The 14,549-nt window shown below is 39.9% G+C and overlaps 1 protein-coding gene across 1 annotated transcript in view; it reads right to left on the bottom strand.

Annotated features, from left to right (window-relative positions):
• Positions 1 to 6,406, bottom strand: part of c1qtnf12 (C1q and TNF related 12) — a 38,176-nt gene extending 31,770 nt beyond the window's left edge. Inside the window, exon 1 of the mRNA XM_057829235.1 lies at positions 5,420 to 6,406. Within this exon, the coding sequence (XP_057685218.1) occupies positions 5,420 to 5,596 (177 nt within the window). The 5' untranslated portion in view covers positions 5,597 to 6,406. The remainder of the gene's footprint in view (positions 1 to 5,419) is intronic.
• Between the last annotated feature and the right edge of the window lie 8,143 nt (positions 6,407 to 14,549).

Below are 14,549 nucleotides of genomic sequence, written 5' to 3'. Positions count from 1 at the left end.
AGGACCTTACACAGCAGGTTGTCCTACTTTCCAGGGCCGTACAGCCCCCCACCCACCCCCCCACCCCCCAATTGGATGTCCCAGACACAGCGGAGTCAGACCGGGTATTTGAATGACAGAATCAATTGACTGGGAAAAACAGTGCAACGGTTCTTAAAATATCCTCCCACCTAATGTTCCCAGGAATTACATCATGGCAAAGAGCCTACTATGGTGGACTTCGGGTTGGGTAGGCGGTCGTTGGGAAGGCATCAGTGAAAAAAAGCCAGACACCCCCGCACCCTGTGGGATCAGACAGAGGAGTGGAATCCGAGTGGGTCATAATCTTCGGCAGACTTAAGAGTTGACACAAGGTCATTCTTCATTGGTTCTGCTTTCACAGGGCGGCCCAAGCCAAATAAACAGCAGCAGACCACAGCCACCTACATGGTGCTTTATAGATACAACGGAGGACTCACTGCTTGTTTCCACAGAAGAAAGATTCCAAAGGTAGGGGCCGAAGGGAAAGAAGGCCGATATATAGGACAGTATGAGTTGTATGCCAACATAATGGGTGGGCTGGAAACAAACAATGTCACCTTGTGGAAACCCCTAACAAATAATTATGACCACCAATAAAAACAAAAACTCCCGCACATTCATAGCTGAGGTGTCCTTGAGCAAGGCACCCAACTACCCCAAATGCTGCCCCAATGCTTGAAAGCTGATCGGCGCTGGAGTATACTACTGCTGGAGTTTAGGTGCAGAGGTTACATTATATGTACATGTACTTATTAAGTGTAACCACAATGAAGAACAATCATTTGACCTAAAATAGTTTGAACATGCGCTGACAATTGGTTGCAGATGACTACAAGGTGGTAAACCGATGTAATGTAATTCTCGCTGAGAGGCCATTTATTTTTAAATGGAAAATCATCTGAAAGTCATCACGTTAAAATTCCTATCAAATGTACTAGCTGAATCATAAAGACAAATACGTTTTTCTGTTTCAACTTGAGACAGAATAAAATCATGCCAACGACGATAGCTGTGTACAAATGTACATGTTTGATGTTTTTGGTGTGTGTGTGTGTGTGTGTGCATATATAAGCAAGCTTGGGCTTTGTCAAACAACATCACAAACCAATGCTCAGTCAGTTGCGGTTATGCACTTTGCATAATTTATGCATATATGATAACATTCAATGAAAAGATCAGTTTGTTTGTGACCAAGGGTTGTTTTTGTAAAACACACGGGACTCTATTTTTGTAAATGCTGAAGGTGCACTTGTGTGTAAAATGCTTCATAATAAATTAGATATTCATGTCAACGCAACGCTCGCCACTCATGTTTTGGAATTTGGAAGATAGGCAGACTGGTGTTCCAAGAATTTTCACCACATCAGAACAACTCTAAGTTTTGGTACAAGATATTCCGCTGTCTAACAGATACGTGAGCTCTGTGTATATTATGTCACACATGAACACATGCTGTTAGGGTGGAAGGTGGTCTTCAAGTGCAGAGATCTGTCATCTTCACTAGCCAAGTTATTACATTATCTGCCTGTTAGGTGTGCTTGAACTTCCTCATACCAAGTGCACATCAACCTTCTCACTGGAGCAGATTCTTCATTCTTCTTATTTCTCATTGGTTATTCCTGGTTTTTAGCAGAGCGCCACAAGCATGACACCCTCAAGAGATATGCAAAGAATATTGCTTATTAATGCAAAACAAACCTGGTTTGACACACTTACGTACTATGTACAAGTGCAACACAGGGCAAGTCTCGACTTGTACTTGACATGAAAATAGAGCCCACATTGTATCATTTCCTTTCTTTTGTCTTGACATGCAAATCACATTACAATTGTAAAGACAGTTACCGTATTTTTCGGACTATATGTCGCACCTGTGTTTAAGTCGCACCAGCCATATAATGCCCAACGAAGAGGTAAAAAAAAACATAAAAGTCGCACTGGAGCATAAGTCGCACTGTTGGGGGAAATTTACTTGATTAAATCCAACACATAGAACGGATGTGTCATCTTGAAAGGCAATTTAATATAAAAATGAGGGCTGTCATATTTATCGCGTTAACGGGCGGTAATTAATTTTTTTAATTAATCACGTTAAAATATTTGACGCAATTAACGCATGCACGGAATGACCCGCTCACGCATTGCCTCAAACAGATTACGATGACGCCGGTTATGCACATTGAGAGTGAAGAGAATGCCACCGGCCGCTTGGGGGCAGCGCCGTTCCATACTAATGTTATTCCTCCTAATAGTGGGAGAATTAGTAGTGAGATGTTTATGCTGTTGCATTGTGCTATTTGTGCTCCACACATATTTCTGTAAGTTTACTTTCCTTTAGTAAAAATTATGTCTCTTGTTGTATTTTGGATAAGATATTTACAGAGATATATATGTTATAAAGGCAAGTGGACGCAGGCCTTCATTGGACCGCGCCGTTTATTGACATAAGCTTCGGCAACTCCTTCACAACAAGCATAAGTATCATTTAGTGAAGGGACAACAAAAATAACTTTCCTATCTCTCAAAAAAAAAAAAAAAAAAAGTTCACAAAAAGAAAAGCACTTTAATCTGTATTAGTGAGGCCCTATTCTCACACAGTTAAACAACTATGCAAAGAGAACTGGCATTTCCAATCAAAATAGCTATGCAAAATACACATAAAACTTACTCAGACTTTGGTCACTCTATTCTTATTATTGTTATTTTTATACTTTTGATTGAACATTTTACAAATGTTATTAAAACGAAAACATTGAGGGGTTTTAATATAAAATTACTATAACTTGTAACTGTAATGTTTATCTTTTAAGAAATACATGTCTTTATATCTGTGGATCACTTTAACAGAAAGAATGTTAATAATGTTAATGCCATCTTGTGGATTTATTGTTATAATAAACAAATACACTACTCATTTACAGTATGTTGTATGTATATATCCGTCTTGTGTCTTATCTTTCCATTCCAACAATAATTTACAGAAAAATCTGGCATATTTTAGAGATGGTTTGAATGTGATTAATTACGATTATTTAATTTTTAAGCTGTGATTAACTCGATTAAAAAAATTTATCGTTTGACAGCCCTAATAAAAATACAATAGAGAAAAACATGCTGAATAAGTGTACAGTATGATAATGTTACATGATGCATGAACAACGAAATGCGAATATAATGTCCTCACCAGGACGCTATGGCTCGGTCCTGGCTAGACAGCGAGCTAAACTTCCAAATGACGATGCTGGAAGTCCGTATAATTTGCTGACTTTATTTTGGCTGTCGTTATGACACTACCATTTGAAGAGTGAAACTAATAATAGAAATAATACTAATCAATTCCATCCTCGATACCAAACAGGTTCGCATCAACGTAAATAAATGATAATTAGCTGCTATTACAGCAATGACAGAAACGGTTAGCATACATCCACTAGCATTAGCACATCGTTCAAACAACCACACAACTGGCTCTCAGTGTCCGATTGCGGGTGGAAAACACACAACAACAATAGAAAAGATGATACACATATTATATGATATTTTACAAGCATAAACAATGAACGTAGGTTCGCAGCCGTGTTTCTCTCTCCCTCTCTCTCTCCCTCTCTCTCTCTCTCTCTCTCTCTCTCTCACTTACTCGCTCAGACACTGCGTAGCTGTCCGTCTTTTTCTGCCGTGTGAGCGCTCTTCTTCGCGTAAACAAGTGCGATTGCGCCCCCACTTGGGCGTGAAAGCACCACAAACTAAAAGCATTCATTTCAATATAAAAAAGTCAATAATACAATTGAACACAAATTGCCAAAGCTAGAACGCGAACGTGGCCATAGCTATTAAGAGTTATTCAGATAACTATAGCATAAAGAACATGCTAACAAGTTTACCAAACCATCAGTGTCACTCCAAAACACCAAAATAACATGTGAAATGATATCATAATGTGTTAATAATTTCACATATAAGTCGCTCCTGAGTATAAGTCGCACCCCCAGCCAAACGATGAAAAAAACTGCGACTTATAGTCCGAAAAATACGGTAGTCTTTTATACGGACAATGCAGTCAAACTCATATCAAAATGAAGCCTTACAAGGCTGCTGCTTTTACTGTTCTTATCTGGGGTATAGTGAAAGTCATACACAATAGCTGTTACAATGTCATACATTGTGCTACTACCATCCATGGTGGCCTATTGGACAAACACCTTCAGGTGTGGATTCAGACAAATGCTGGAGGATTATGTCATCCACGCTGATATTTAATTCTGGGGTTAAGGATGAATTTTAATGTCTATTGCATTGGAATGGCCATGAGGATCATGAATTAATAGTTGATGCCAAAATAGTCCGGGACACGGAAATGTCACCTCAATGAAATACAGAATAAATGTAAGTCTGTAATGCACAACAAGCAAGACATTCCATCTGATAAAGCAATTCGAAATTAATAAAAATGCCACTGAAGCAGATGTGTGGCGCCAGTGGTTGAGCCTCTACATAGATAGCTGAAGCTAACGTATATTTTGCCTTCTGTGAAATTTCGTCTGCTAAAAGTAAGCCCAACCTGTTGTCACTCTTGTCACTCGGCTGCGCTACGATGCTAAGCTCTAAAGCAAATGCTCTACTCATTGGGCTACAGGATCTACCCCATCACCCTTTGTGTTGCCGAATAGCTAGTGAATCACTGGTATGATTGTTTTCAAGGCATCTATAGGGGTTTTTTGGGTCATCTCTGTGCCAGTGTTGCACATGTGCCAGAATCAGAATCACCTACAGCCAGCTGGCACCACTGGGCTAGCAAGATTTAAACAATTAATGCCCTGAGATAGCATCCATTGACCTGTGAAACAACACTAATGGGTGTCCCTTTACGGTAGAATTCCACTATTTTTGATGAGAGTGATGACATCAGCTGAGTTTGGAAACCAAAATGTGACCACTGACTGATCATGATACAGTATGCCATGGCCAGTGCTCCATTCCAAAAATGTCCATCTTTGGTATACAACTAGACTCATTTCCTGCAGTAAAGTATTAGTAGTCGTAGTGGTAGGAGAAAAGGAAGACGCAGTATGTAATTCTCGACTAATATTGAAACCTGCAAACACTCTTAATTGTCGTAAGAGTTGTTGGAGGACATTCACACTAGACTTCACCCTAATTAATGCTCTGATCAGCCTTTTAGCAGCGCACATTCCTGGCATTCCCGTGGAAGTCATCCATTAAGAATTTCACACATTTCGATGCGGCCTGCTGAGGTTTGACCTAAGAGGTCACACCTGTCCCCTGCAGCCATTTAGTTTGGACTGCAACATGGTGAGAAACCTGTTCATGTCACTTATCTGTTGATAAAAAGCAACAGTACTAAAGTACAATTAAGCATTGTAAATGTCTAAATCACTACCTTTGGAATTCCAGACTCCTCTTCACTGTTTGACAGAGTCACATTGTAAGTCTCTGTGTGTTGAAGTGGTGTCTCCTTTGGCTTCTTCCTCTCCTTTTTAGCTTCCACTCCATCCAAGATGCAGTAAGTCCAACACACTGCAAGCACCACAACCAGGGGAGCTGTCCCACACCACATCTCCACAAAATGAGTCCTGATGGAGACTAAATACTCTTGAGGAAGCACCTATTCACCAGCCCCGGTGTCGTGAAGGATGAAAAGAAGCCAAAAAGAATGCAGCAAATCCAAGAGACAGTTACACTGACTACTGCAGTTGAGTTTCTTGCCCCCCTCACCCCACCTCGGCCACTTGGTGCCGGCTTACTCAACTATTAAATGTTTCAAGCAGAATGCTCTGAGGGAATGACACATGGGCTCAGATCTGACAGCAAATAAACCCATTAGTGAGATTTTTCACGCTTTCTGCTCTGTTGGGGGGTGAGCTGAAAGATGGGAGTTAGGAGGGCAAGGGGGTGTACCAGAAGAAGAAGGAGCAAAGAGGAGGGTTATCCAAAACTTGAAGGTTTTCAGCGGCTGCTTCTTCTTCTCGCTCTCTCACTGTGCGGTGGATCCAGCAAAGTGATGCGGTGATGGCTAAAAGTTAAAGGTCAGCCAAAGCTGGGCGTTTGTCATAAATATGTTGTTGTCCTCTCATAGGACACTTGGACACAATAGTAGGAGGTCCAGTCATCCAAATCTCTTCCCCGTGGTTCCTCTGGGATATTCCTTTGCTCTATCACGAGTCAAACTTCTTTACAACCGCATGACATTCAGGTGCTGTGGTGGTTCATTGAAGGTCACTCCCCCTAGCAAACCCACATCTGTTTGACATCAGACGGCAGAAACAAGTTTTGTTGTTGGTCTCTGTGTATCCATGTTCTCCCCTGTTCACTTTCTGAGCATTACGAAGGAGCACAGTGGTGTTTAAATCATGAGCCGTCCTCCCACCCCTCTCCTTCTTCACTGTTGGCAAGCACAAGAGCTGGCCCAGGTCTGTTATATCTCACCTGAAGCACAAGGAGTTCTGTAGCAACAACTTGTTTATGCATGAGAGGTGTGTTCAATCGTGTGGATATCCAAAACTCTATGCTGACATTGCCCACAGCAGATTCTTCAAAATTGTATTTTTAATAACTCTTCCGAAGACATGTAGGGTTGAGTTAAATGGCAATTACAAAATCATAACTGGTATTGGCAGCATCTTATAATTGCTGAAATTAGTGGTACTAGGTGTGAAAGAAACTACTCTCATGTACTCACTCTCATTATGTGCTTATGACGTCTTATGTAAAAACACAATTTACCTCGCAAGTAACCAATATTATACATTTTAGCATTGTGCCACCCAGCGGCAGCAGTGTAAAGTACAAATATTTAAGCCAAGACATTGCAATACTGTACTGCATTTAGTGGTGTCATACATGAAAATAAAAGCCGCATTAAGTGAGGATGAATACAAATTGTCCCGTATGCCCTTTAAGCATTGAAACCCTCCAACTCTACGATTTTAATCATTTCTCAAAAGTAAAGGGCTGAAGTGAATCACTGGAAAAAAAATAAAAAGTAATTAATTAAAATTAGAAGTACAAGTGTTATTTGCAAAACACGACACCCAAACATAGGATATTTCAGAATCTGGTTTTATAAGTTGACAGACCCGATACTGATTGAATGTTTACTATTGATACACTGAAATATCTGTGATTTGTAATGAGGCTAAAAAGTGGAAAGGTAGAAAGTGCAAAGGTGCATTAGGACTTGAGACACTATTTGAAAAAAGGAAAATTGACAGTTATTACAATTGTCCACATAATAGCTCATTATTCTTACTTTTTTTTAGATCAGCATTACAGGGCAAATGCTTATTTTAGGTAATTAAAAAAATAAATGAATAAACTAAACTAAAAAACAAAACTCAACCTCATAAAGAACTGGCATCCCCATATGTCCTCAAACTTTTAACAAATAAATTAAATTAAGACTTAATACAATGTTCAAAAAATAAATTAATCAATATAAAAATTAATAAAAAGAGAAATATATTCCGATTAGGAGCCTCATTTTATCATTATTATTTCATAGTATTTAACTCAGTGCCTTCCTTTTTTTTTTTTTTTTTTTTTTTTAAACCTGTCCTGTTCAGCTGTTTGACACAGAGAATGGAAGTCTAAGTGCCCAGATTCTGAACAGTTTTAATGTTTCACATTGAGAGTCTGACATACTCCCATTGTGATCATTCAAAATACCTTTTTATTATGACAAAGCAGCGAACAGGAAGGGATTATGGGGGGAAAGAAGAAAAGAAATACAAGAGAAGAAGGAAAAGAAACACATACACAAACAACAACTAGAAATACATTGAACATCTAAACTAGTTACTAATATGCTGGTGCTATCGTCAGCGAGATGTATTTCCGGTTTACACCATGTGGGGGCCTATTGGCCAGTGAAAGAGGAGAATGGGGGTGGGGGTGTCTATAAGCCTATAAGCTAAGTGATTGAAAGGGGTAGAGTGTACACAAATCAGTTCTGTGATCTAGAACCCAGTAATCGTGTGAATCTCTTATGAGTAAGCCCGTTGGCGACCAACCCTACGCCGCCGCATCGCCAATCCCGGCACCGGGACCCCCGACCCGAGAATGCCCTAAGTGCAAAGGTGCATTAGGACTTGAGACACTATTTGAAAAAAGGAAAATTGACAGTTATTACAATTGTCCACATAATAGCTCATTATTCTTACTTTTTTTTAGATCAGCATTACAGGGCAAATGCTTATTTTAGGTAATTAAAAAAATAAATGAATAAACTAAACTAAAAAACAAAACTCAACCTCATAAAGAACTGGCATTCCCATATGTCCTCAAACTTTTAACAAATAAATTAAATTAAGACTTAATACAATGTTCAAAAAATAAATTAATCAATATAAAAATTAATAAAAAGAGAAATATATTCCGATTAGGAGCCTCATTTTATCATTATTATTTCATAGTATTTAACTCAGTGCCTTCCAATTACAATGATATATGTCCAATTCAATTACACTAGGAGACCTGGCTGTTGATGCTCACTTTTCAGCTGCCAACCTCTCCCAGTCAAAATGTATTGGACGTCTTGCGCCGTCAATGGCAGCCCATGAGTTAAATTAGTACTCTATAAAGCAGGGGTCCTCAAATACAAATCTTGAAGGTCCACAATTGTTTTTTTCATGCAAGCATGGGTCCATTTATTAATGTCGGTCAAGTACAAGGCAGGTCGAAGGTGTTTTTTCTTTTGACCAAACAAAAACACAATGCACATTCTGATTAAATAAAAATAAATTGACAAAACATTTTCTTGACTTAAAATAAAAATACAAAAAAAAAAAAAAAAAAAAAGAACATGCAAGTACAATGTACAAATGTACACTAAATAATTGACAAGATCTATCATTAGGTGCAAACAAAAACTAAGTACATTTTGTAACTGTAAAACACTGCTGGACAAAAAAGAAAACATGATCAAGTTGTACAGTACATGTTCACATGTACAGAACACAAATGACAAGCAAATAACAAATAATTATTGACAGTAACTTTAGTTGTAAAACACTAATCAATGAGAGAAATGGCATTTGACGGCCACAAAGCTGTTTACTCACATCATCAGTCAGTACTTCAGTGCGTCTTGTTGTTGATGAATCTGGGAGTGAGATTTGTTTGATTTTTGTTGTCATTTTCTCTTTTCTTTTGCTGCCATCACTTCAGTCATACACTCTTTTATTATTTCTCCATCAGTGAACGGCATCTTATGTTTGGTCAACACCGACGACACTCTAAGTAAGCACTCCATTGCAATTTGTTGTTGTGTCATGGATTTAACAATAAACTGGCTTGAATCTTGATATGACTGCTTCAACCTGTTAATTTCTTGCCTTTTCAATTCTGATTTAATCTTCAAAAGAGCTCTGCTCTTTAACATAATGGTGTTTCACATTTTCACTTTTAACAGCGCAATTGTCTTTAAGCATATTAAGCACATAGGTTTGGTACTTGCAGTTGGTAAAATGGATGCATATTTGTCAGTCCATTTATCATTGAAACAGCGATTTTGGTTGTCTACTTTTCTTCTCCTGGTAAACTTTGAGCATGACATTTTGTCAGACTTCGTCTTCCACTGGTGGCATGTGAACAAACAGATTGCAAAGTGCCGGTTGCCATTCGTGTTTCACACTGCTGCAGTCCATCCACTCTAGCTAGCAGCGTGCAGGCTCTGTCTGCCAATCAGCGCATCCATGCACGCTCTCTTAGCCTATCAGTGGATCCATGCACGCTCTCTCACCCAATCAGCGCATCGTTATCATAGAGGTGACAACAGAAGTGGGAAAATGGAAGATATTTGACTAAAAATGAAACAGAATTTAGCTATAGAATAGTAGCACAAAGTGATAGATCAGTGATTCCTACAAATAATATATTAAAAAAAAAAAAAAGGGGGGGGGGTCGTTTTTTTTTTTAAAAAAAAATTAAAGTGCCATTTGCTCTGGGTCCAGTCGTGGACCGCGGTCCGCTAATTGAGGACCCCGGCTTTAAAGGGTTTAAGCTGTGCTCATCATGAGACCTCCCTTCACATCTCATCCTTTCTGCAAAAACTCTACACTAGCTTCATAAAGTTCTGCATCATTTACAAAATCCTCCTTCGAACCTTCAGGGCCTTAAACTACCTGCCCCCCTCAGTATTGCACCAACCGCCTCCATTTACATGTTTCCACCCACACCCCTCAGGTCTTTTTCGGCCAAGCAATTTACCATCCAACCTGCGCGCTTGACCACCACGCTGCTCAGCTCCCAACCTAATCGAGAACATATAAAGCAGAGGTGGGCAAACTGGTCCTCAAGGGGCGCATTGGATCCTTGTCTTTGTTACAACTGATCCAGCACAGGCAGTTTAACCAATGAGGGGTCCGGGGAAACAAGAAACAACTGACTGCAATCAACTGATTGCATTTGTAAGACACCAGATTGGTGAAAAGGTGTTCTTTTGATGGGTTGCAACGAAAACCTGCACCCACTGTGGCCCTTTGTGCAATAGTTTGCCCACCCCTGATAATAAAGACTTTGTTACCACCTTTAAGTCAGAGCTTAAAACATATTCATTTAGACAGGTTTATCCTGTGGGCGTTCTTTTATTTTGTCCGGTTTGGTGACCTTAGCATTGCATGTCTGCTTTTTGCAGATGATGTGGTGCTGTTGGCTTCATCAAGCCATGACCTCCAACTCTCACTGGGAAGGTTCGCAGCCGAGTGTGAAGCGGTTGGGATGAAGATCAGCACCTCCAAATCCGAGACCATGGTCCTCAGCCGGAAAAGGGTGACATGCCCTCTCCGGGTCAGGGATGAGCTCCTGCCCCAAGTGGAGGAGTTCAAGTATCTTGGGGTCTTGTTCACGAGTGAGGGTGGGAGGGAGCGGGAGATTGACAGGCGGATCGGTGCAGCGTCTGCAGTGATGCGGACTCTGCACCGGTCCGTTGTGGTGAAGAAGGAGCTGAGCCAAAAGGCGAAGCTCTCGATTTATCAGTCGATCTACGTTCCTACCCTCACCTATGGTCACGAGCTGTGGGTCGTGACCGAAAGAACAAGATCCCGGAAACAAGCGGCCGAAATGAGTTTCCTCCGCAGGGTGTCCGGGCTCTCCCTTAGAGATAGGGTGAGAAGCTCGGTCATCCGGGAGGGGCTTGGTGTCGAGCCGCTACTCCTCCGCGTTGAGAGGAGCCAGTTGAGGTGGCTCGGGCATCTGGTTCGGATGCCTCCTGGACGCCTCCCTGGAGAGGTGTTCCGGGCATGTCCCACCGGCGGGAGGCCCCGGGGTCGACCCAGGACACGTTGGAGAGACTATGTCGCTCGGCTGGCCTGGGAACGCCTTGGAATCCCGCCGGAGGAGCTGGCTGAAGTGGCTGGGGAGAGGGAAGTCTGGGCTTCCCTGCTAAAGCTGCTGCCCCCGCGACCCGACCCCGGACTAAGCGGAAGATAATGGATGGATGGATAGATGTGAAATGACAGACGACAGCCGTGTTAGATCATATACGAAGAACTAGATGCAGACTTTCCCGCGCTAGTAAACAGGCGCCATCTAAAGCAGTAGACTTCTCTAGAAGGCTCTGTTGTAGTGAACCTAATTACTTTTTATCTAAAAAAAAAAAAAAAAAAATCGGCAAAATCTTGACTTGAATCTATCTTTAAATGATGAAACAGTTTTAAAACTTTCACGTCGAAAGTAGACAGAAGGGAAATTATGGACTAACGGGAGCAATTTTAACAACTTTAACGGTTGATTCCCAACATTAAATTAATTGAATGATACTGAAATAGTAGTTTGTTTAGCCTGAGAGGATTTTTGAACAATTTAGGAACTCGTGTACAAAAAATGAAAGGGGGGGGGGGGTATTGGTGCATCAATAATTGATTTATACTCGAATCGGAGCCTCTGAATCGTAATCGAATCGTTAGGTGCCCAAAGATTCCCACCTCTAATTATAACACATCAAGTTTACAGCATATCAAAAATTTTGATTTATAATGGGAGTCAATGAGCCAGAACACAGCATTATTACAACAATTTAATGCAACTCTCCCCAACCTGTTTGCAATATGTTAGAAATTGCAGCATGGTGCCATTTTGATCTTTACATGTTTTTTACTATCCTGGGGAAATATTAGCTCCCTAGTGTAATTTTTCCAATGCTTTGTCTTTGATGAAACACAGAAAAAAAAAAAAAAAGCCAGAAAATGGACAAATAACACAGACGGATCATTCAACATTTCACATTTTATTTTCATATGTGCCTCCTGCCCGTTGTTAGCTGGGATAGGCTCCAGCACCCCAGCAACCCTCGTGAGTATAAGCGGTTCAGAAGATGGATGAATTAATGAATGCATTTAATTTTATTTTGATCTGTTTAATATATATACCTTGGGTGCTGTGAAGTTATTATCAGTATTATTATTATCATTAAAGACTTAGTTAGCAGTTTGTCCTGTGACAAACTTACTTTTTTATTTGTTGGTCATGACCAGGGGTGAAAGTGGACCGGAACGAGCCGGATCTCCGTACCGGCATGAGTTTTCGACCCGGAACGGCGTTCCGACGGTACTTTGATCCCGAAAATATGACGGCAACTGTCAAAATCCTATGTGTGATGGTTTGTTTAAAGTATTATATTTTGTCAAATGATGCCCTCTGGTGGCGGAGTTGGGTGTGTCTGAACTCTTGGCTTTTATGACTGAGAAGCAGATGTTTCTGACATGGCTAAGGGACAGCTACTTACTCTGGTTCGGCCCACTTGAAGCTGTAAGTTGTTTCAGTTGATGTATGTTGGTGTTAGCATTTGTAGATAAGTTTGGAGATACTGTTTGCTTGGTTATGTTTAGCGATTTACTATGAGAGAAGTGTGAATACGTTAGCATTCGTAGTATTTAAGCTAGCGGACTTTATTATAGAGACTGGGCTGAATTGATTTACTAAATTTACATATTGATCGTACTGGAGGAACGTATGATCACCAATTGTTTTGTGTAAAATGTTTATTGTTAATATGTGTGTCATTTTGTGTTGTGACGAAAAATAGCCGCCCCGCGTGAAATGTCCCCCCTGACGGGAACGCTTATTTATAACGCTTTGTTTAGCGTTTATTTGATTTATTTGTTTATTTATTTCATTATTGAGCGCCCACACGTCACTCGTACAGCTTTTTCTTACCAATCGATGGACATGGAAACGATTTTTTGTACCGTGAATATATGTATTATTTTACTCTGCTTGAACTAATAAATGACATACCTGTGTGATTGTCATTGAGATATGGTCGTGATAACCTGTAGACTAATAAATTTCTGTTCAAAGATGGTTATGTGGCCCAGTCCACGATTTGTAACTAAAATAAAGTACTAGTATTTTGTCTCATTTATTTATTTAAAACTGATTTTACAGTCGTAAATCCATTACTGTAATGCGTCCATGAAAACATTTGATGTTTTCACCTCAATAAAGCGTTATAAATAAGCGTTGCCGTCAGGGGGGACATTTCACGCGGGGCGGCTATTTTTCAGCACAACATTTTGCACATGCGTGCATGTATGTGTTGCAGCTTTATGATTCGTCAAAAGTGAACGTGAAGTAAAAGCTTCAAATTAAAAAATCCACTATTGCCTCGTTTTGCTGTCTGTCAACCTAAACAAATTCACGTTTAGTGAAGACAGAACACTATGTAAAAACAAAACAAAACAAAAAAAAAAAAAACGCTTGGTGAATTGATGCAATAAAAAAGAGCAATGCAACAGAAAATTGATCAGCTCTTTACGAGAAAGGAAAGAGTTGAAGAGGCTTGTTTATTTGATCTACTGCCCATCATTTATTTAGACTCATCAAGTTTCATTGTAAATTCTCACTGAACGTAAAAGAAGTATGAATGAACATGTGTGGAACTATGTACTTAGTAAATAAAAACAGGTGAAATAACTAAAAACATGTATAATATTCTTGTATCTTCAAAGTAGCTTCCTTTTGCTCCGATTACTTTTTGTACACTCTTGCTATTCTCTTAATGAGCTTCAAGAGGGAGTCACCTAGAATGGTATTTGACTTCACAGGTATGCCTTTTCAGGCTTGGTTAGTGGAATTTATTGCTTTATCAGTGGGGTAGGAACCCTCATTTGTGATGCATTGAATGAGGTGTGTCTTTTTGCCTGTACTGCATGTTAGTTATATCCTTATTTAAAAAAAAAAAAAAAAAAAAAAAAGTAAACATTTACATTAGCTTCAATTTTAATGTACAATGTTCTTAACTAGTTAAAATTGAGGATTTGCATTTCGGAAATGTGGGGGGTTAAACAGAGGTTGTGGTTACTTCTGTTTTTGTTGACTTCATTTCAGTGGTTTGAGAAGGTTTAACACCCCCCCCCCCGCCTTCAAAAAAAGAAATAAATAAAAAAATCTGGCTCCGGGCGACCTTCTTGACAGGGAGTTCCAGCAAGAAATTCTAACTACTTTAACCCCTGGTCACGACACTCTTTGCTTTGAGACTTGACATGTTTTTGTCGCGCTCGATGCAGTTAAAG

The sequence above is a fragment of the Corythoichthys intestinalis genome, chromosome 2 (assembly GCF_030265065.1).
Source record: "Corythoichthys intestinalis isolate RoL2023-P3 chromosome 2, ASM3026506v1, whole genome shotgun sequence".
Classification (NCBI taxonomy): Eukaryota; Metazoa; Chordata; class Actinopteri; order Syngnathiformes; family Syngnathidae; genus Corythoichthys; species Corythoichthys intestinalis.
This window is presented reverse-complemented; position numbering and strand designations above follow the sequence as displayed.